Source organism: Moschus berezovskii, chromosome 14 (genome assembly GCF_049115385.1).
Source record: "Moschus berezovskii isolate FMDL1 chromosome 14, NW_MosBer_1.0, whole genome shotgun sequence".
In the NCBI taxonomy this organism is placed as follows: domain Eukaryota; kingdom Metazoa; phylum Chordata; class Mammalia; order Artiodactyla; family Moschidae; genus Moschus; species Moschus berezovskii.
In genome coordinates this window covers 39,706,179-39,728,743 of record NC_142473.1, presented here as the reverse complement: position 1 = coordinate 39,728,743, position 22,565 = coordinate 39,706,179, and the positions used below count along the sequence as shown (strand labels likewise).

Here is a 22,565-nt window from a genome sequence, read left to right as displayed (position 1 = left end):
ACTGAACAACACCAATGAATGTTAGGGTTCATGTACTTTTCAAATTAAAACCTTTGTCTTCTCTGGATATATGACCATACTAATAGAAGCATTTCACTTCAATGAAATGGTGATGGAACTCTAACAAAGTGGCAATCCAGATCTTCCAACAACCACAATTAATGTCAGACACTCTGGACATTTTTAAGGGAAAATTGCAGGCCAGTTCTGAAATTCAGGATTACCTGAACCTAATAAACTCCTGGGTGAGATGCAAAGAGAGCAACAGTGAGCTCATTATCAAAGTTTGGAACCAAAAGTGTTAACATATTGCTGAAGAAAATGACAGCACAGTTCCTTTGTTCCAGAAATATTTTAATACAATCATAGTACAGTTATGAAGTCACATTCAATCCACTGAATATATTTAAGGTATTAATAAAAATATTATACATCTTTATTCACTACCTTAATATAATTAAAGTATTTGGTTCTTATAGATGAAACTAATTGCCATATATATTCCTATTTGCACTGCTAGTCTAACAGCATGTAAGTAAATCCATGGATTACGGTAGTGGGGCTTTATCCATTTGTGATCTTAAGTATCAAATTGAATGTTTTCTTTTTTAAATGCCACGTGAATCATAGAAAAAACAGTCAACCAATTTAAGGCAAAATATTGAAAGTTTTATACAACATTAATTTGAAAAGATAAAAGAATATTTTATCAAAGATCATACATGCCTTAATATTGAGATACCTATAGATTCTTATAAAGGCAGTAATAAAAACATCAGTGCAAGTCTTACATTGGATTCCTCAGTACAGAAAATAATAGGTTCTTTCACAAACCATTATTTTCAAATTCCAAAACACTGCAAGGGGAAAAAGTTCTGCTTCAGTTACACTACGATCATTACAAAATGTATTTTTAGCTCCATTATTCTTTACACAGAGTCTTACATGTAGCATAACTATTTTTACTCAATAAAGATAGGTGTGAAACATTGTGATTATACATAAAAATTAGTGTCTTAGCTAGTTTGTTTAAACATTTGTTTCAGATTTACTTTAATGCAAGCTTTAAAAAAATTCAAAAACACCAATTTAAAGTTTATTGAGAAACCTGTATGCAGGTCAGGAAGCAACAGTCAGAACTGGACCTGGAACAACAGACTGGTTCCAGATAGGAAAAGGTGTACGTCAAGGTTGTATATTGTCACCTTGTTTATTTAACTTATATGCAGAGTACATCATGAGGAACGCTGGGCTGGAAGAAGCACAAGCTGGAATCAAGATTGCTGGGAGAAATATCAATAACCTCAGATATGCAGATGACACTACCCTTATGGCAGAAAGTGAAGAGGAACTCAAAAGCCTGTTGATGAAAATGAAAGAGGAGAGTGAAAAGGTTGGCTTGAAGCTCAACATTCAGAAAACAAAGATCATGGCATCTGGTCCCATCACTTCATGGGAAATAGATGGAAAAACAGTGGAAACAGTGTCAGACTTTGTTTTTTTGGGCTCCAAAATCACTGCAGATGCTGATTGCAGCCATGAAATTAAAAGACGCTTGCTCCTTGGAAGGAAAGTTATGACCAACCTTGATAGTATATTAAAAAGCAGAGACATTACTTTGCCAACCAAGGTCCGTCTAGTCAAGGCAATGGTTTTTCCCGTGGTCATGTATGGATGTGAGAGTTGGACTGTGAAGAAGGCTGATGGCCGAAGAATCGATGCTTTTGAACTGTGGTGTTGGAGAAGACTCTTGAGAGTCCCTTATACTGCAAGGAGATCCAACCAGTCCATTCTAAAGGAGATCAATCCTGGATGTTCACTGGAGGGACTGATGCTAAAGCTGAAACTCCAATACTTTGGCCACCTCATGCGACGAGTTGACTCACTGGAAAAGACTCTGATGCTGGGAAAGGTTGGGGGCGGGAGGAGAAGGGGACGACGGAGAATGAGATGGCTGGATGGCATCACCGACTCTGTGGACATGAGTTTGAGTGTACTCCGGGAGTTGGTGATGGACAGGGAGGCCTGGCGTGCTGTGATTCATGGGGTCGCGGAGAGTCGGACACGACTGAGCAACTGAACTGAACTGAACTGAACTGATAGTAAGTAGTGCAAAGAGGCGCCTCTGTCAATTTATTTTTTTGGTAAGGGCTGACGATTAGCATTCATAAAGAAATAACTTATATTTAAAATACATTTAATATATGTGTTTTTTAATGATCAAAAAAGGCACATAATGAGTTAAATTAAGAGAAACATTACCACTTGTTTGAACTCTGGTTAACTATACAGAGTATATAATATACACTTTTGGATAAGAATCCATATTTCTTATAATTGGAAAGTGACATCCCATTCTCTAGCTCTACTATTTGTAAAAGACACTGCCGTAACAAGACTGCAAACAGGCAGCATACACTGAGTCCAAGTAACAGTGACCTTTTACCAAGACAGTACTTTTTTTTTTTTAAACAGTGGCTAAGTGACAATTCATGGAATGGAATTAGGTCTTAAAAACAAGTGAAAATATCTAGTACTTTTTTACATTTGCAAAGCTACTTACACACTTTAAGGAAATGTTAACTGTATATGGAAAAAGCAAATAAATGGTGGTGCTCTGATTTGCATTTTAATTAACTTATTAAATAGACAACACATTTTAATATAAAAAAGACATTCATATATGGGGTATCCTACAAATGGACCATTAGTGTTAGGCACCAAAAATTCAAGTTTTCTTTTTAACCTGTCCCACTGATACATCTCAACTCTTCTATGTCTGCTCTGCAGGTATCACCATTTACATTAAATATCTGCACAGTTTATAAAAATTCTGTCCTGGGCAAATGAATCAGAGATTGTTCTTCCTTTCTTGGTATTTTTCATTGCATATTTTATCAGTTATCTCACAGCAACTAGATTGCTACAATATCTTACTACTTAAAAGTGTCTGAATTCCTATTCTAGCCATGAGAATTAATATTATATATACACCTATTTATCCAAACTAAACAAATTTATGTGTGAAGTTGAATGAATAATAAAAATGAACCCTATTCTTAATGGTTACTATAGAATGATTTCAATCATGTCCCTAATGATTCTAAATACTGTATTAAGGAAAGTAATTCATGTGAATGTAAAATGTTTACTTATGTTGAGTAAATCAGACAAACTATGCCATAAAGGTATACATTAAAATTTAGTGTGGACCCTGGAGTTCTTGACCTGGGCCTCTTGTGAAGAGTCTGCCCTACTTGTGGAGTTCTTCTACAGAACAGGAATGGACACTTGGTTGCGGACACAAGATTTTCTCTTGTTTAATGAGAGTGTGGACTATAGATGCATGGGGGTGAAATTACCAAATTTCAGTTCACACTCCTGGGAGTAAAAGTGGGATTAGAATGGAATGATGGGATTAGTGCACAGTTAGGGTGATGAACCTCATTCAGTTGCTGGGTAATAAAAACATGTATCAAACGGCTGATGTTTAAATAAGTTATACATCTGAAGTATAGAAAATTATCTATCTGCGGGAAAAACATTAGTAAGTGTACATAACTAATTTTAGTAAAAAGTGAGTGAAAACCACTGACTATTTATCAAGTCAGGAAAAAACTCAGGATGAAGTACCAGAGAAGCATATGAAGTTAAGGCACCATTATTTACAACTTCAGTGATTGGCACTTATTCTGAAGAAGGCTTGAAAGACATGGATAATAAAAAGCAGTGTTATTTTCCCTACTCTATATACTAGTTAGTAGTTCTTAACTATTTATTATTTGTGCTTTGCTTTTCGGCCCTATGAATAGCAGCTGCATTTTATGGTAACATCCTGCACCTTTCCTCTCCTTTGGTGTTTATGAACATACACAGTGGTAAAGGCTGTAAAAGGTGCAAAACAGGAAAACAAACACGCTGTGTCTGTGTAAGAAACAATACAAAATAGATGGTTGAACTGACAAAATAGTATCAGACCACACTAAAGCTATTACTCAATTACTCAAGAAAGGATTAACTCCTTCACCAACTCAAAGTCTTTTTTAGGACTTATTATATATTAAGTTTAAGATTTACAGCATTTTATACAGTGACTTTAAAATAGCAATGATGTCAACAAATTCATAAAAGTTAAGTGACTGTTGGTCCACCAGATGTGTTGAAATGCAGCAAGTACATTAACTGTATAATTTCTGTCCAAGTATAAAAATATACAAAGTTCACATGTGTGTGTACACATATTTATATAACTGTTCTTGCTTCCAAAGCTCAGAAATTCACTATCTTACAAACAGGTTGCTGCAGTCAGTTGATACCATTTAACTGTCTCTTTGCTCAAGTTGAAATCTTTCAACGGCAGGGTTATTCCACCCAGGAAAAAGTTCTCCCGCAGAGATTCTGCACTTAGTACACTTAGCTGAAGTTCTCTCTGTCTTAGGGATTCTTTGCTATATCCACTGTACACAAGCTATAGCAAAGACAAAAAGAAACAGCAGATTACAAATTATTTATGTGTCTGTTTTTTAGGATTATTTTATATAAAAACATATGAAAGAAAGAGTGACTTCAATTAATAACACTAATTACGACACATCTAGGAGAATTTGTCTCATACTTTAGATGCACATGTTGTATTCCAAGAGTCTTGGATTGTACTGTCATTCCTCCAAGTGTCTGACATTCGAATGCACAAAGCAGAAAATTACTATTGGCTAAAAATTAAAAACATGGTTTTTCTGAAATGGAGGTATGGGGAAGGGAAATGACAAAGCAGCCTGCCTTAAGATGATATAGATCATCTTTAATTTTATAAAAAGTGAGCGATTACAATCTCCTAAAAGGAGACTGTTTTTTTTCTGGATTTTATATACCAGGAGGTGATAATGTCTGATTATCCATCATTCAGTGCAAACTTGCCAACTACAAATGCAGTTTATAGCAAATCTGGAGTGTTGTAAAGTTATTCTCTTTCAAATACTGCATTCTGCACAGTTTTTTTTTTCAAGAACGCTCCACCATAACTTCTGGGCGTTATCTCCTTAATCAAGTCCTCTCTGTTTGACTAAGAAAACTGAAAAACTGACCACATTTCAATTTCTTGAAAGTATATAACACTAACTAGAAAAAAAGACAATACTACTTTGTGAGAATAATACCAACTATCTTCACCAAACATTTTATATGCTTTTAAAGTACTGAAAGGGTATTCCATGGTTTTCATAAATTTATATCCTCGATGAAAATTCAGTATTATTTACTTCCAAATCTCTATCTGGACATTTTTATGTGGATATAATGTTAACGCAGATAAATAATGTGGTGTTTATGCCCAAATAGTAGTTGACTAAGAGTTAGCAGATTTTAACAGATTTTTAACTTACCATTTCATTGAATGTTGGATTCCTAGTTTTTCGTGAAATTTTGGTTTTACGTTTGGATGTTTTGTGGGTATCTGGAAGTAGGTATGTTTTGACATATGGATTTGGGTCAGCCCCATCTTCAGTAACCTGTAAAGAAAAGCATTCCCTTAACAGTAATGCTTCCTACCACAGAATAGGTTTCCTCTACAATCATCATTATTTGTAATCACTCACAAGATCTTTGATGTGCATCACCATGATGAAAAGAGTACCATTTCGGTAAGAGATAGATAATTTCACTGCTCCTCCTATTTGGCCTTGAGCAGGACTGAAGGAACCTGCATCTGAAAATACAAAGATGTTCATTTTTATGTGATGTTGCTTGCAGTGGTTCAAGTTGCAGCAAAATTTTTGCTTTAATTCCAGAATCCTCACGTGTTGGAGAAAAAAAGGTAAGAATATGGTAGGCCATTGATATAAATTTCTTTAGTAATCACACTCCATTAAGGAAATTATGTTTACCGAGAAATAGACTGTCTTAGAAAGAATACTCTAGTCTCATTCTCACTGGTTATAGACAGTAACCCCACTGTCACTCCATCACATCCACAGAGAAGTTACAGGCTTGCAGGTCATAGGGGAGCCATGAATTATCAATAAAGAAAAAAATAATCTCACCAGCAGACCTAGCTATTCCTTCAGCTTTCTCATCACGAAGTAAAGGGTGGAAAAAGGTACAAACAAGATCGCACTAAAGTAGAAGAGAAGAAAGATTCATTAATATTGTGCAGCACACAAAAAAGTATGTTATTATTTTTCAGTTAGGATAGTCACCTCTGCTACATCCGCTGAAGCACTCATCAAACTCTGTAAATAATTGTTTAATTCAACTTTTCTCTTGGCTGCTACATCTTTTACATGTGTTCGCCCTAGAACCATTTTATTAGGAAAGCTACAAAAGAAAGACAAAAAGAAGTGGGATTAAAGTAATTTCATTTGGGAATATTTACAGAATCAATATTCAGAAATACTCTTTTATACACTGAAACAGAAAGTGGAGCCTTAATTCACTATAATTTTTTGATTTCTAAGTACTAGAGATGAAACAGTTCCAAGTATACATCATCCTTTTATGACCTTCATACAAAGGAACATGTTTTAGTAATATACTATATTTATTACTTATTTCCTACTTACTTCTTCTCAAGATTAACCATTCACAAATATGCAGATCTTATCCTCCAAAACAACTATTATTCAATAATCACAGCTATTGTACATACCAGTAAAATCCACAAATGCCACAGAGCTCAAACCATCTTAACTGCTAATTTTGGTGGCAATAGAAAAATGAGACTGCACATGGAAATAAACTCATACCCACTTTTCTTCCTCCTTATTTTTGAAATCTAGTCTGAGAAGAATGTGAGTAATTCAACACAGGAATTTACTGGTCATTACCTACATTAAAAACTGAAGGTTTCCAAAGGGCATCAAAAACAAACCTAAACACTATCGTTTTGACTACCGCAGTGTCTCAATTTCTTATTTTTCAGAGAAACTCAATATGACCACAATAATTATTACTGCAGTGATTTAGAAAGCTAGAAAAATCCCATATTTTAAGATCATGATCATTTATTCATTCAAGAAAAACTTAGTTCCTTGTTTATGTCTGCTGCTGCTAAGTCACTTCAGTCGTGTCCGACTCTGTGCGACCCCATAGTTGGCAGCCCACGAGGCTCTGCCGTCCCTGGGATTCTCCAGGCAAGAACACTGGAGTGGGTTGCCATTTCCTTCTCCAATGCCTCAGTTCAGTTCAGTTCAGTCGCTCAGTCGTGTCCGACTCTTGGCGACCCCATGAATCACAGCACGCCAGGCCTCCCTGTCCATCACCCAACTCCCGTAGTCCACTCAAACTCATGTCCATCGAGTCGGTGATGCCATCCAGCCATCTCATTCTCTGTCGTTCCCTTCTCCTCCCGCCCCCAATCACTCCCAGCATCAGAGTCTTTTCCAGTGAGTCAACTCGTCGCGTGAGGTGGGCAAAGTATTGGAGTTTCAGCTTTAGCATCAGTCCTTCCAATGCCTAGTACGTATTAATTAGGCTCTTGTGATACCAAGGAAAGTTAGTCACACAGTCCATAGTATTTTACACTAACTTAACACAAAGCTTCTGACCTGTACTTGGTAATAAAGAAACTGTTTCCTATTAAAACAACATTAATGAACAAGAATGAGAACATACCCTGGTAACTTCCAAAGTGGAAAAATAATACTGAGCTTATTGTGAAGTTCCTGAAACTCATCAAATGTTCGGAACACAAATGATGGCTCAAGTTGTCCATCCCTCAAAATTCGGACTACATAAATCTGAAAGGAAATCACATCCCAAACATGTTAAATTTATAATATAACCTTTCTTGATAGAAAATTTTCAGCTTGATCATTATATGTACCAAGGGCTCTTCACTTTGTAATATGTATGTCACGATAGGAAATAACAAATATTTCCAAACTTATAAGTGCAGTGCATTTTCAATGAAAATATTAGCAAGTAAATTCATTAAGGAGAGCAATTCAGTTCAGTTCAGTTCAGTCGCTCAGTCGTGTCCCACTCTCCGCAACCCCATGAATCACAGCACGCCAGGCCTCCCTGTCCATCACCAACTCCCGGAGTTCACTCAAACTCATGTCCACAGAGTCGGTGATGCCATCCAGCCATCTCATTCTCAAAGGAGAAGGCAAAACATAATGTGACAGGGAGATGGAGAAAACCTGTTTTACTGGATATTTAAACTGCATTATAACATATTTACAGAGTAAAGTAGTGGTGCACAGAGTCATTTATATCTACAGATGACCAGAAATAAATTCAGGGATATAAACTCAGTATATTTAAAGAAGGCATTATAAATCATTGGGGGGAAACAATGAATTATTCAATTAAATGGTGTCCTAAAATATTCTGTGAACATATAAAACTTTACTAATAACAGCTGAAAATCAAAATACTAGTGAAGTCACTTTCTAAACTCTATCAATTTGTCAAAAATTTAAAGACTGACAGCACTGTAAAATATTATCCAGCAAAAATATTAGCACAAAAATAACAGCAAAAAGGATAGTAATGTTATACTATTGAAGGGGGAAAAAAAGCACACTAAAAGATTCTGTTTTGTTCAAAAAACAAACTTTATGTGTATATTTTATAATACTTCATCCCTAGAGAGTGGAATGAGAACTTAGATTTTTAATTTATATACTTCTATATTGGTTGAGTTTGTTACAGTGAGCAAGCTTTACCTTTGAAATTAAGAACAAATTGAAGATAAAGAGAAAAGTAAAATAGCATCACCCTTTCAGTTTTATCTCTGAAAAGAAGAGTAACGTTGGTCCCTCATGGTTTTGGAGCAAATTTACCAAGAAATAAACACCAAAAAACAGTTTAGGGATGCTCCAAGTACATTTAGGGGTTTTGGACCATCCACGGAAGAAAGAAGTATGAAAAGAACAAATGCTTGGCAGAGTCAGTGAAGGAAGTAGGAGAGAACAAGACTGCATGCATGAGAGTCTACTGATACCATACCAAACTTACGTAATGTTTATCTGGGTTGTATTTCTTATGATAAGTGAAAACAGAAACTTCTTTGATTCGACCATCTTGTCTAAAGGAGTATGTTTTGGGTGAAAATGAAAGGATCGGCTCATCATTGGAAGGAAGACCAGAAAAACGCAACTGAGCAAGGTTATGAATGAAGAAGTTAAACTTTGTGGCAATGCTTCCCAAACTTGATTCAATCAGCCTACAAAATAAAATGTGTTAACACACTGAGAAAATATTCTCATTTATTTAAATAAACAATTCCATTCCTTTTAAAAGTAGTAAGTAGATTCTCACTTTGTCAGGATTCCCTTTGCCCCATAGGCCAAAAACCTGTTACAATATATCTCACCCCAACAAAAATATTTTAGCACAGGAAAGCCTCCATTCCATCCCATCCCACTGTCTCTAAGAAATGATGCTTGGATTTCTTAAGCTCTGTGGGGTACAATACTAATTTAAAAAGCTTTTAGGGATAGAAGATGGTTGGTATAATGCCAAAAGATGGTTCATTTTGTTCACTTTAATAAATATGGAAGGCAGTAACTAAACAGACATACAAGGAAGCAACCAAAGTAATCCAAAATTCCAAAACCCATTTAATCAAATAGTCGACTAGTAGAATCTGGTATCTTATTCCTTCTTCAGAAAGTTATCATTTCTCTCAGTTGGGAAAAGAAGTTTTGACAAGATGCAGAGTTTGGTGGGGATAAATTTGGAAGGCAGACCTGAATAAATCATTTTAGACAAGCAAAGGAAAACACAATAAAGGAATACACAAGGAGGAAACTGTCTTATGGACCGAATGTTTGTGTCCTTCCAAATTCATATGCTCAAGCCTCAACTCCATAGGGCCTTTACAGAGACAGTGTCCTTATTATAAAGACTTTCTTCCTCCTTTCTCTTCTCCTCCCTCCTTCATGCAAGGAAACAGCGAGAAGGCAGTCAGTTGTCTTCAAGCTTGAATCCTCACCAGAAAGCAAATTGGCTAGCTAGCACCTTGATCTTGGACTTCCCAGCCTCCAGAACGATGAGAAGATTAATTTCCCTTGTTTAAGTCCCCTGTCTATTGTATATGGTATATTGCTATGGCAGGCCAACTGACTAACACTTACATGCCTGCTTTACAGTTTGGCCCAGGGGAGCCAACAAGTCTCAATAAACAAAACAAAACTCATCAATACCTAAATTATTAGCATTGGTCTGGAAGGCTATACAAAAGTCAGCTTCCTTCAATTCAACTCAGCCCAGACTCATGAGACTAGCAAAGTTGAGCCCAGTGTATTCTGCTGCTTCTCCACTGAGAGGAGGAAGGCAAGAGAAAAAGGAAAGAAAAGAACATGACCCCATATGCTCCTTCCTCCCTTCTGTGGCATTTAATGAGGTGGGACCACCAGTCTGTGACCAACCTGGTCACCAGACCTGTAGAACATATTTGCCTACAGGAAGATTTTCTTTAAAAGTAATAATCACAAGTTCAAATGCCAGTCATTGGAATATGTGTTTCAAGCACTACATAATGTAATAACAATTTAACAGCAGTGTCCCACAGTTCACTGTTTTAAGCACTTACAGTATCCATGAAAATCGTTATGGCAGAATCCTAAAAGATATAGTAGTATAGATATCATTTTAGGAAAAACCCTTGTATCTGGCAGTGTAGAAAATACGTTTTGCAAAAACTGTTCATAAATGGAATGTTTAGAATTCAAATCATATATAATCTAAATATAAGATCATATTTTGAGACAAATAATTGGAGGCGGGGAGGCACACTGTACGTCTTGCAGAATCTTAGTTCCTTGAACAGGGATTGAACCCGGGTCACCACAATGAAAGCACTGAGTCCTAACCATGGGACCACCAGGCAATTTTCAAAACAAATGTATTTTTTAAAGTGCTATTGCCAATCCTTCACATTTATTCAGTAAATAAACTTTTGAAACAAGCTTTTGATAAACCTACTACTTGCTAATACTGTGAATCACAATTTTTTCTTGTTAAGTCAGAATTCTGATGTATAGCATTTGTTTAAACTAAGGAAAATAAATCAAAGCTAAACAGGGTGTGTTTTCTCTAATATACTTAAATATACCTTACCTAGTAAAGAAAATTGTAGCTTCTGCATCTGTAGTTTGGGGCTGAAGTGCATCTCTAACATATTTCAAATCCTGAATACTTGTAAGTTCTGGTAACCCTGAAGGAATCATCTATAGAAAGGAAAAAGAGCTTGTGGTTCAACTTTTTTACAAGTCTGTTCCGCACCCCTCCCTAAAAGCTGGCCACGTAATCAGAAAAAAAGCAAATAAACAACTCAGAGTTTTGAGGAGTTTGTTAGTATTTTAGGGACCTAAATCTCTCAGAAATAAGAAAAATCTTGGCCAAGGAGGTCAACTGTTGGAAGTCACAGTTTATGGAATAAAAACTGTGAAATCCAGAACTTTTGTGTAGTCCTCCGTTTCTGTATCAGTCACAATAATATAGGGGTTTTTCTGGCTTGTTCTCAATATACATCCAAAAAAGCACAGCGATCTTAAGAGCACAGCTTAATGAATATCCAAAATCTGAACATACACAGATAAAGACAAAAAATATTCACCAGCATTCCATGACACTCGCAGGGTCCCTTTCAGATACTATTACTGCTCATCCCCAGGGTACCCATTTGAGGGTCTTTTTTTTTTATTGCATGGACATATAAATGGTGTCTGGCATATTTCACATGGCAACATTTTAAAATATTTCAGTAATAATATACCTGACACTTAAAACCAGAATAAATTTTATTCCAAAAATCACATAATATCTATCTTTAGATATTGAAACATGGAAGAATTAATATAAAATTAATTAAATGCTTGTAAAGAACAGAGTTACCAGTGAAAGGAGGTTAAGAAAGAGGTTTGTTTGCTTTCTTATCAAGTTGTAGGCTTGACAGCAGAGGTCCACAAACAATTGGAAACGAATTGTGGGCTTTTCACCCCCATTAATGACATATGCCATGTCAGAGGTCAGCACAAAAGGAGCCCGATCCCTATTTTAAAAGTACAAAAAAAAAAAAAAAAAAGTATATACAAAGTACTATTTACAGAAGATATGCAAATAAGTGCTATTGCTATTACATGGTTATTGAACTAAAGCTACCTGAGCCATAGCAATTTCTAACTGGGTAACTTAATATCAGAAGTTCTGAATTTACATAATTCTAAAAAATTCACATTTCAAGGAAAGCCATCACATAATCTCTTTATTTGGGTAGAATTTATATATGGTATTTTCCAAGGTGATTATCAGTCTACACACAACCAGAGATCAAACAGTGCACACAAATGACTATAGAGAAAACCTTTCTATTTGTTGCCATTATACAATTGGGAACATTTCTAATAGGTACCTTAACTAAATAAGACAAAATACACCTTAATTCATTTCAACAAAGGTTACACACACATACACATTCTTCTCTACTACATGGTAAACTCATCTTTTAAAGCCTTTTTCATGCTAAAAGGGAGCAACAAGGCAAAGAACAGCATGAAAAAAAGCAAAGTTTAGGATATTGTGTTTTTTTGAAGTTGATTTTTTAAAAACTGAAGTTTAGTTGATATAAAATATTATATGTTACATGTATAGAATAAAGTGATTCACAATTTTTAAAGATTATTCTCTATTTATAGTTATAAAATACTGGCCATATTTCCTGTGTTGTACAATATATCTTTGTAGCTTATTTTATATGATAATAGTTTGGGACATTCATTTGTGAAATAGGAAGTGCCTCTATTTTCTTTAGCAATAATAACAATAGTAGTACCTTTTGAAGCTACCAAACATCTGGGCGTGGCCCAAAAACTTTCCAAAGTCAATATGAAACATGTGTCCTGTGCTTCGAAGCATTATATTGTCATTGTGTCGATCACAGATGCCTAAAACATAGGTGGCTACACAGCATCCAGCACAAGAATAGATAAAATTCTCAGAAGCCTATAATAAAGATAAATTATCTTAGGAAAGATAAAATTATCTTAGGAAGGAAAAAATAAAGGGAAAATAAAATTATCTTAGGAAAAAGATTATTTTTAAAGGAGGCAGGGTTACAAAGATTAAAGTAATTTATCACTCACTGAAAACACAATTCTATTCTACTTTCTCAATAGTTTGTAAACTGGGTTATGGTAACAGATATCAGTTTTTCAAAAGTAACCACCCTTCTAAGAGTTACTGCCCCTTCTTTCTAGCTTTTGTTTCACAGCAGGTAGAGATTCTGCCAGTCTCTACTTAGGGTATAACTTGCCTTTGAACATCTTTTAAGCATCATGTTTGTGGAACCCTGCTCTTCATAGGCTCTGCTCCTTACCACAAGCTGTTTAACACTGGGACAAAGATTAATCTAAACAAAGGGATTTTTTTTTCCCTTTTTTGGCTTGTAGGAATGGCATGTATAAAGAAAGTAAGATTACATCTTTAAACATCTAATAATATAATAAGTGTGCTTTGTCGTCCATTTAGGGACTATGTGTCATCATCAAGTTTCTCAAAGCTGGAAGAACTTTCATTTTAGCCCTGCCTCTCCTAGGGATTAAATTAATAATATAATATCACATAGAAGGATACAATTGTATAAATACATATTTTAATGTAAAGCACATGTTGTTGTTCAGTCACTTTGCGACCCCACAGAATGCAGCACATCCCACTCCTTTGTCCTCCACTATCTCCCAGAGTTTGCAAAAACTCATATCCATTGAGTCAGTGATACTGATCTAACCACCACATCCTCTGCTGCCCACTTCTCTTTTTGCCTCCAGTCTTTCCCAGCATCAGGGTCTTTTCCAATGAGTTGGCTCTTCACATCAGGTGGCCAAAATAATGGAGCTTCAGCTTCAGCATCATTCCTACCAATGAATATTCAGGATTGATTTCCTTTAGGATTGACTGGTTTGATCTCTGCAGTCCAAGGGACTCTCAAGAATCTTCTCTAGCTCCACAATTTGAAAGCATCAATTCTTTGGCACTCAGACTTCTTTATAGTCCAACTCTCAAATTTATACCCGGTTACTGGAAAAACCATAACTTTGAGTATATGAACATTGGTGGGAAAAGTGATGTGATTAAAAGTGATTAAAAAGCTTTTAATATGCTGCCAAGGTTTGTCATAGCTTTCCTTCCAAGGAGCAAGCATCTTTTAATTTCCTGGCTGCAGTCACCCATCTGAGTGATTTTGGAGCCCAAGAAAATAAAATCTGTCACTGCTTCCACTTTTTTCCCTTCTATTTGCCATGAAGTGATGGGACCAGATATCATGATCTTTGTTTTATTAATGTTGAGTTAAAAGCACATGAGTTTATTCTCAAGACACCACATTTCTAAATGAAAGTCATAAGGCTCTACATGCTCATGGGATTAATTTTATTCCATAACTCCCTAGAAATTATTAGTGATGATGATGATGATAAGAGCATATGTTTACACAGCACTTATCACAAACCAGGCATTGCACTACTCTCTCTCTACATACTCACACGTGTATTTACATCATTCTTTTGTTATACGATTTTAAATGAATTCAATATGACATATACACACAAACATGCATATAAACTGTGTGTATATGTACATATTAAATTCATTTAAAATTTTACAATAGTGATGTAAATACTACTAATATTGCCATTTTACACATGAGGGAAACTGAAGAAAACAGATTATCTGCCCAGGATTACATCACTGTTAAGTGGCAGAGCCAAGATTTAAACCCAGGCAATGAGATTCCACTGTGTTATATTCCCTCTTAATAACCAAAGCACATAAAAGAGCCAAGTGCATAAAATCCACTTAAAATATGGACAGGGGAGTCTGGCATGCTGCAGTCCACAGAGTCGCAAAGAGTTGGACATGACTTAGTGATTGAACAACAACTTGACAATTATTTTGTGTCAACTTATCCAGAATCACAGAGCTCGTATTACTATAAACAAACACTGGCTTCTTGTCCCAAACTACAAGAGAGAGCTCTTAAATAGTGTAAAGACCAACAGAGGACAGGATTTCTGTACTTTACTTTCATAGGGTCAACAGGGAGCATTTGTACATATCTACCTGCAAATGCAATATATTAATGATTTGACATAAACTAGGATCTCATTAAGACTGAGATCTGTATCACCACTGAAAGTGTTCTTGAGTCTTCCTTAGACCAGTTTAGGATTGTTAGAAGCCTTATGTGCTAAGAGATTTCCCTTTCCTATTATGCAATTCAAAAGTATACTAAACAAAAACTTGATGCCTCCTACAGGAAGAATATCAATTATAGAATCTATTCTATGTAGTGCCTTACATATATTAATTCATTTAATTCTCACAATTATCTTATACATTATTTTTTACAGTCATAATATATACTATACTGTTTTGTAGCAAAGATCACTGAAGCACAAGAGATAAAGTCAACCGATCCTTATAGCTCGTGAATGACTTGGGACCTGAATTCAAGCTCAGAGAGCTTGAATCTTCTTCTACTTTCACAATCTTCTTCTATTATCATGTTTTCATGACATACAACAGTCTGGGTTATAAAAATACCTCGGTTTTGCTGGCCTCTAAATATACGTTGAATTTTTTTCTTTTTTTGTATCTAGCATTGGTTTCACTCAGATCCTTGCCATTAAAAGCATTCTGTTTTTTATTCTTTTCTTTACTTGGAGAAAAATGCTGTTTTCACAACTTAAAACTGAATGACTAGTCACAAGAGCTGGAAAATGAAAGCACTTGAGAATATAGAGACTAGTTAATTACCTTTTCATATTCCTCTTCAGAAGGATTGTATTTCCTCAGCCACTCAGCAAGCGGTTTATCTTTAAAGGATCCAGTCACACCATATTCCACTTGGATTTTCCTGAGGGTATCTGAAGCAGGAACTAGCTCCACCATGCCTTTAGCAACAAAACATTAAGACATGTGGAAATGTGTCCCTGCAAATGTACAGCTTTCAATGTTTGACATAAGATACCAGTTAAGAATAATCATTTTTAAAAAACCAACTCTGGCAGCCCATACTAGAAAGTGTGAACAATCAAAATTATCAGTATAGAAATCAATTTTATTTTCAGAAGTACCCAAGATATAAAACTGAATTTGACTATTTGAGACTTTATATCTGTATATCCATGTGCTACCCCCACAAAGAGTAACAATTTTAATTACAAATCAGGTAAAACTGATCCCACTAATAAAGCTACTTATAAGATACATGCTGTCCCATTTCAGCACAAAAGAACCTTCTCTGTAGCATGTATCCGGGCAATGTAAGAGTGTTTCAGAGTATAGGAAGCCCTTTCAAAGGGAAGAACAGATTGTCTTTGTGATGTATCTGAGTCTCACTTACATGTTTTCTCTTCCTTACTGAAATGTAAATGCTGTACTTATGTAGAAAAATCTCAAAAATATATATGTTTTTAAACACAAAATCCACATAGAGAACTGTACCTTTTGTGTTTAAAAGAAAGACTATTATGCATGTTGGAACATACACAAAATAATCTCAGAAAGACAATTCCCTCGTGGTCCAGTTAGGACTCTGAGTTTCACTGCTGGGGTCACAAGTTCAATCCCTAATCAGGGATCTAAGATTCCTGCATGCTGTGCGATACGGCAAAAAAAATTAAAAATAAAAAAAAAAGTAGTCTCAGAAAGCTTTGTAAATGGTTATATTTTGGGGCCAGGCTGCCAAGGAGGTGTGGGTGAAAACTAAGATTTAGATTTCAATTTATTCTATTACATGCTATCTGGACATTTTACTATATGTGTACACAGAATAAAAGATACAGATACAGAGACCTGCTTTGAAGAAAGGATTAGAAATAACCAAGAAGGCTAAGGCCTCCAGGCCATTCCAAAAGAAGGCATTCAAAAGAAAGCATTCAGGGCCAGGCTGTAATCCCAGTAGTCTAGTCACACATGGCAGAGTGAATTCATTTGAATCTTTTATGTTGCTTAATTACATCATCTGATTTATAGTTCACAGTGACATCCTTTTTCAATGAATACCTGCACCCCGATTTTATGAGTATGATTAATCAAATTTTTAATATACATACAAATTTATAACTTCTTGATCAAATATACACACATACTACTATTACAAAACAGTGGATAAAAGTTCGTAATGATACAAAGTACAATTATCCTCTAAGGGAACTTAAAATGAATCCAGCAGAGAAGACGCAACGTCTGATAAGTATTAAAGACAACTGCTGAACCTGGAGAAGGGAGGATTACTACATACTGATTATATTCTCCAGGCAAGAACACTGGAGTGGGTTGCCATTTCCTTCTCCAATGTGTGAAAGTGAAAAGTGAAAGTGAAGTCGCTCAGTCGTGTCCGACCCTTCGCGACCCCACGGACTACAGGCTACCAGGCTCCTCCATCCATGGGATTTTCCAGGCAAGAGTACTGGAGTGGCTTGCCATTGCCTTCTCCGTATTATAGGCTAAGGTACTTGTTAAAAAATTTCAGTTTTTAACCATGTGAATGTGGTTTCTTCATTTGAAAAATAAGGACTTAGATAACACAAATGAAAAGCTTTAGCATAAGGCAAGGCACAAAGTAAGCACTCCACCATCAGCTAGAAACAACGTAAAAAGGGGGAAGTTCATTGACTACAAAATTACACAGAATTCCATAAGAGAGAAGAGTTCAAATATATGAAGTAAGTATGGTGACAGAAAAACAAATCCAAGCAAATGACAGGCTCTTGTTGAGGAAACTCTCTTGATAAAGTGACTTCCATTTTATAAGACGTACTGTCTTGCAAGCATTTATTAGGGCTACTCATTGAGTTATTACAGAATATCAGCAAGAATTCTTAAATTGACTTGATTGCCCCTTTTTTGAGGAACTATTCTGACTAGGGATCGAACCTGTGCCCCCTGTAGAGGAAAGGCAGAGTCTTAACCACTGGACCATGGGGGAAGTCTCTGACCTGATTTCCTTTTGATAAGATAAAAGTCTGTACATTCTAACCTGAGAAAGCAAAGTGAAATGGCTGAATTCACAGACCAGCATCAGGACCATTTGAGCATGTACACTCTGACCATTATCCAAGGGGGGAAAAAAAAAGACTACATCTAACAGATTACCTCGATCTCTGCCAGTTGAGAGACATTTGAAAATTACCATCCTCAGATCTAGTCCTTCTTTAAGCCAGATCTTGTCCATAATCTTTATCATTTGTAAAGCTAACATATCTTGTCGAAGATCTTCACCAACCTTGAAATCAAGGAAACAAAATGAAACTTGTACATTTCCAAAAGCCTTAACAGATTACATAAAAAAAGGGGGGAGGAGTGGGGAGAAAGTAATAGAGAAAAGAATAAAGAATAAAATGAACTGAACCACCTTTTTATTCTTCTGCTGCATCCCAGAGAAAGTTACTTAACTTCTTTACGTCTCAATTTCCTGATCTGTACAGTTTAAAAAACTGGGTTTTACAGTATGAGTATTATATTCAATTTTTTAAAGGGGCAATATGGGGGATCTTTTTGATGATCAATATATTTCATATCTTGACTGTATCGATGTCAGCATCCTAACTGCAATATTGTAAAGATAATAACACTGTGTAGAGTGTACGCAGGATTTCTGTGTAATTTCTTAAAGTGAGCTATGAATCTACAATGATCAGTTTACTTTAAAAAAAAGTTAGCTCTCCAAAAATGAATTCCAACTGGAATTACATCAAGTTTTCATTTTCTTCTTAAATTGGATAAAATAAGTTTAAAACACATAATGATAAATACATTTTTCAGATGAACCAAGAAAAATTATGGGAAAAAAAAGAGGTAATTTGCCTTAAAAAAATTACAACATACAAAATCACTGTATTCAAAAAGATGAGACTGTTTTAGGAAAAAGCAAAGACATCAGTAAAATACAATGGAGTCCAAAACCAGATCTGAGTATATGGGAACTTGCTATATATATCAAAGGTGGTTGACTAATCAAACTCATTGAATTAACTAAATTTCTACATTCTTTCCTAAAAATAATACTAACTGTGATTGAAACAAAGAAAACTTTGATTGCTAATGCATGTGTGTGCACGCTCAGTTGTGTCCGACTCTGTGATTCAATGGACTGTAGCCTGCTAGGCTCCTCTGTCCATTGAATTTTCCAGGCAAGAATACTGAGTGGGTTGCCATTTCTTTCTCTAAGGGATTTTCCTGAGCCAGGGATCAAACCATGTCTCTTAAGTCTCCTGCACTGGCAGGAAGATTCTTTACTACTGCCCTTTTACCATACACCTGGAAGCTCTGATTGGTAACAGATTCCCACAGGTAAGTTACATGTTTTCAAAAACAGTGCCAGTTCATAGTTTTGCAATTTTACTCTGCATCTCTAAGGTGTACCATTTACATCATAGTCAGGGTGAAAGGCACTACCTGGAACTGTGATATACTTAACTAGCATAAGATGGCCATATGCAGCAGCTCTAGCCGAGTTGCACTTGTTCCCAAATCCATTTGGAAACAGTTTATAGCAGTAATAATTTTTCACAGTTATTCAATTTAACACTAAATAAAATTATTTTTGCAATTCTGAAAAAGGAATTTGAGAAAAGAATTTTTAAATTACAAACAAACAAAGTCACCTTATTCTGCTCACCTTAAACATGACATTAATTTCTTCCCCCATTGGATCAGCATTCACCATTGTGACTTTCAAGGGCACAGCATTAGAACTGAAGAAGGAACATGACTACAAATACAATATGTTAAGCATTAAAATGATAACACTGAAATAAAAATAAACTGAACAAATTCATTAGCAGACATCAAATTTTAAATTAAACTGGGTAAAAAACTAATTTAAGACTGTGAGAGTAATTTAAAGAAAACAACGAACAAAATCCAAAGGGAAAATGTAACCCCCACTACTCCCACCTTCAGTGACATAATTATACAACCCCGTCACGAACTGTTATAATCCAATGAAAAAGTAGCCATATGTCAACTTAAAAAAAAATTAAATCTGAGGCTCCTTTCAAAATAACAGACTCTAAAATGGATGAATTAACTGGTTGATTTTGCTGAACTCATGTTAGAGAAAAATCCACTATTTGTATTATTATTAGCCCAATTAAAAATACAATTACTCAATTTTGATGATTACAACTACTTTTTAAGGACTCTAAAAAGTGTTATAAACCTTTGAAGAGTCCACGTGGCCATTCACAAGGAAGGTAAAAAACTGCCTACCTGTGACTGGGGAGTTTTACCATTGGAATTCTATTATACGATAGCAAAAAATAATTTATTTCAAGTCAATAAATAATTTCACTCTGCTTTTTTGTTCAGGAATGGTAATTAGATAAGCATATACTTAGATAAAAACAGATATTACGCAAACACAACCAGAAGTACTTATAACCAACCTACGCACTTTATCTGCATTTGCCTTAAGCATACCTGCCCACCTGCCTTTTTATTACACAATATTTGAAAATGTAATATGAACTAGAGTATTTATGTCACCTTAATATTTAATTCTTTTGCCACAAGACTTGGATTGAGAGGAAGACGGCATTTACTTCTTAGAAAAAAGGACTGCACTCGTTCCATACTCCTTTGGAGGACAACCTAGGAAAAGAAATTGATATTGTAAGTACAAAATGAAAACAAAGACCTCTTTTTCAGACAACAAAAACATGATGTGGACCCAATTTTTTAAATGCCCAACTGTCATGTGGTCAAAAACAGCTATTGCTAAAAAAAGTTAATTTTATTATAAAAATAAAATTTACAGCAAAGACTATAAACATAAGAGGGAAGTACATACTCTCATATTTAATATATTTTTTAATACTAATAGTCAAATAAACAAATAGAATTAAATAATAATGAGATACCAATTTTTATCTAACACATGTTTAAGATAACATCCAGTGCTGGCAACAGGGTCAGAAGTAGATACTTTCATAATCTATTGGTGGGGAGTGGGGTCTTCACTGGTAAAGTTTTCTTTTTGATGTTGTAATTTAATACAAACTATTATAACTGAAAATGTATATAGCTCTTGACTGAATTATTTCATCTTCAGGATTATCCTATAAAGGAATACTAGCAAAGGGGCAAACACTTACACATTCAAGTTCATCACAGAACTGTTCAGGAAAAGAAAAAGGTATAGACAATCTGCACAGATGTAATGGTTCATAATTTAAACTACCATACCTTGTAATACTATCTTCTCATTAAGAAACAAAAAGTATAGTTATATGTACTGATATGAGTTCTCCAAGTCAAAAAAAAAAGCAACTTACAAGGAAAAAAAATATCATTGCTAAAAGAAATTAAAGATCAAAGATATCCCATGTTCATGAACTAAAAGATTTATTACTAAGATTGTGATATTTCCCAAATATTGATCTACAAATTCAACACAATCTTTATCAAAACTCCAACTCCTCTTTTTGCAGAAATGGGAAGGCTGATACTAAAATTCATATAGTATTATAAGGGACTTCCAAACAGCCAAACAATCTTGAAAAAGAAAAAGTTGGAGGACTCATACTTTCTGATTTCAAAACCTGCTACAAGGCTATGTAATGAAAAAAGTATAGTGTGAAGACAGACATATAGATCAATGGACCAGAACTGAGAGTCCAGAAATAAACCCATACAACTATGGTCAACTGATTCTCAACTACGGTGCTGAGTTTATTCAATAGGAAAGAACAGAAAATGGTGCAGCAACACCTGGATAACCACATGGAAAAGAATGAAGCTGGACTCTCGGCTCATAGGACAAAGCAAACAAACCACAACAAAAATAACCTCAAAATGGATCAAAGACTTTTTAAAAGTGAACCTATAAAACTCCTAGAAAACACAAGTACATCATTGTGACCTTGGATTTGACAATGAATTCTTAGATAGGATAGTAAAAGAACAAGCAACAAAAGAAAAAAAAAAGTTAGATTTCATAAAATTAAAAATCTTCTGTGCATCAAAGTACATTAAGAAGGAAATAAAAACATACAAAATGGGAGAAAATATTTACAAACAGTATATCTGATAGTGTCCAGAATACATAAAGAACTCTAACAATTCAACAACAAAGACAGACCAATTAAAAAGGACTTAGAAATTTCTCCCAGAACGATATACAAATGGCCAACAAACACATGAAAATAAGCTCCAAATCATTAGACATTCAGTTCAGTTCAGTCGCTCAGTCATGTCCGACTCTTTGCGACCCCATGAATCACAGCACGCCAGGCCTCCCTGTCCATCACCAACTCCCGGAGTTCACTCAAAATCACGTCCATCGAGTCAGTGATGCCATCCAGCCATCTCATTCCCTGTTGTCCCCTTCTCCTCCTGCCCCCAATCATTAGACATTAGGGAAATTCAACTCAAAACCACCAGAGATGCCACTTCATATCCATTAGGATGACTATAGTTTAAAAAAACTAAAAATAAATTTTGGTGAGGTTATGGAGAAAATTAAACCCTCATTTTTTTTTTGTTATTCAGTCACTAAGTCATGTTCGACTCTTTGGGAACCCATGGACTACAGCCTGCCAAGCTCTTCTGTCCAC

General features: G+C 35.2%; 1 protein-coding gene across 3 annotated transcripts in view; it reads right to left on the bottom strand.

Moving 5' to 3' along the window:
• Window positions 1-337: 337 nt before the first annotated feature.
• PIK3C2A (phosphatidylinositol-4-phosphate 3-kinase catalytic subunit type 2 alpha) overlaps window positions 338-22,565 on the bottom strand; it is a 115,755-nt gene continuing 93,527 nt past the window's right edge. For 2 of the 3 annotated variants that reach the window (XM_055423276.2, XM_055423277.2), the window contains exons 20-33: window positions 20,497-20,601; window positions 19,628-19,720; window positions 18,103-18,232; window positions 15,760-15,896; window positions 12,779-12,948; window positions 11,842-11,998; window positions 11,065-11,174; window positions 8,959-9,166; window positions 7,609-7,733; window positions 6,195-6,312; window positions 6,039-6,111; window positions 5,595-5,704; window positions 5,382-5,507; window positions 338-4,468 (exon numbers count right to left, since the gene is read on the bottom strand). In XM_055423276.2, coding sequence (XP_055279251.2) covers window positions 4,286-4,468; window positions 5,382-5,507; window positions 5,595-5,704; window positions 6,039-6,111; window positions 6,195-6,312; window positions 7,609-7,733; window positions 8,959-9,166; window positions 11,065-11,174; window positions 11,842-11,998; window positions 12,779-12,948; window positions 15,760-15,896; window positions 18,103-18,232; window positions 19,628-19,720; window positions 20,497-20,601 — 1,845 coding nt within the window. In that variant the 3' untranslated portion in view covers window positions 338-4,285. The remainder of the gene's footprint in view (window positions 4,469-5,381; window positions 5,508-5,594; window positions 5,705-6,038; window positions 6,112-6,194; window positions 6,313-7,608; window positions 7,734-8,958; window positions 9,167-11,064; window positions 11,175-11,841; window positions 11,999-12,778; window positions 12,949-15,759; window positions 15,897-18,102; window positions 18,233-19,627; window positions 19,721-20,496; window positions 20,602-22,565) is intronic. The other variant, XM_088843053.1, reaches the window with a different exon arrangement.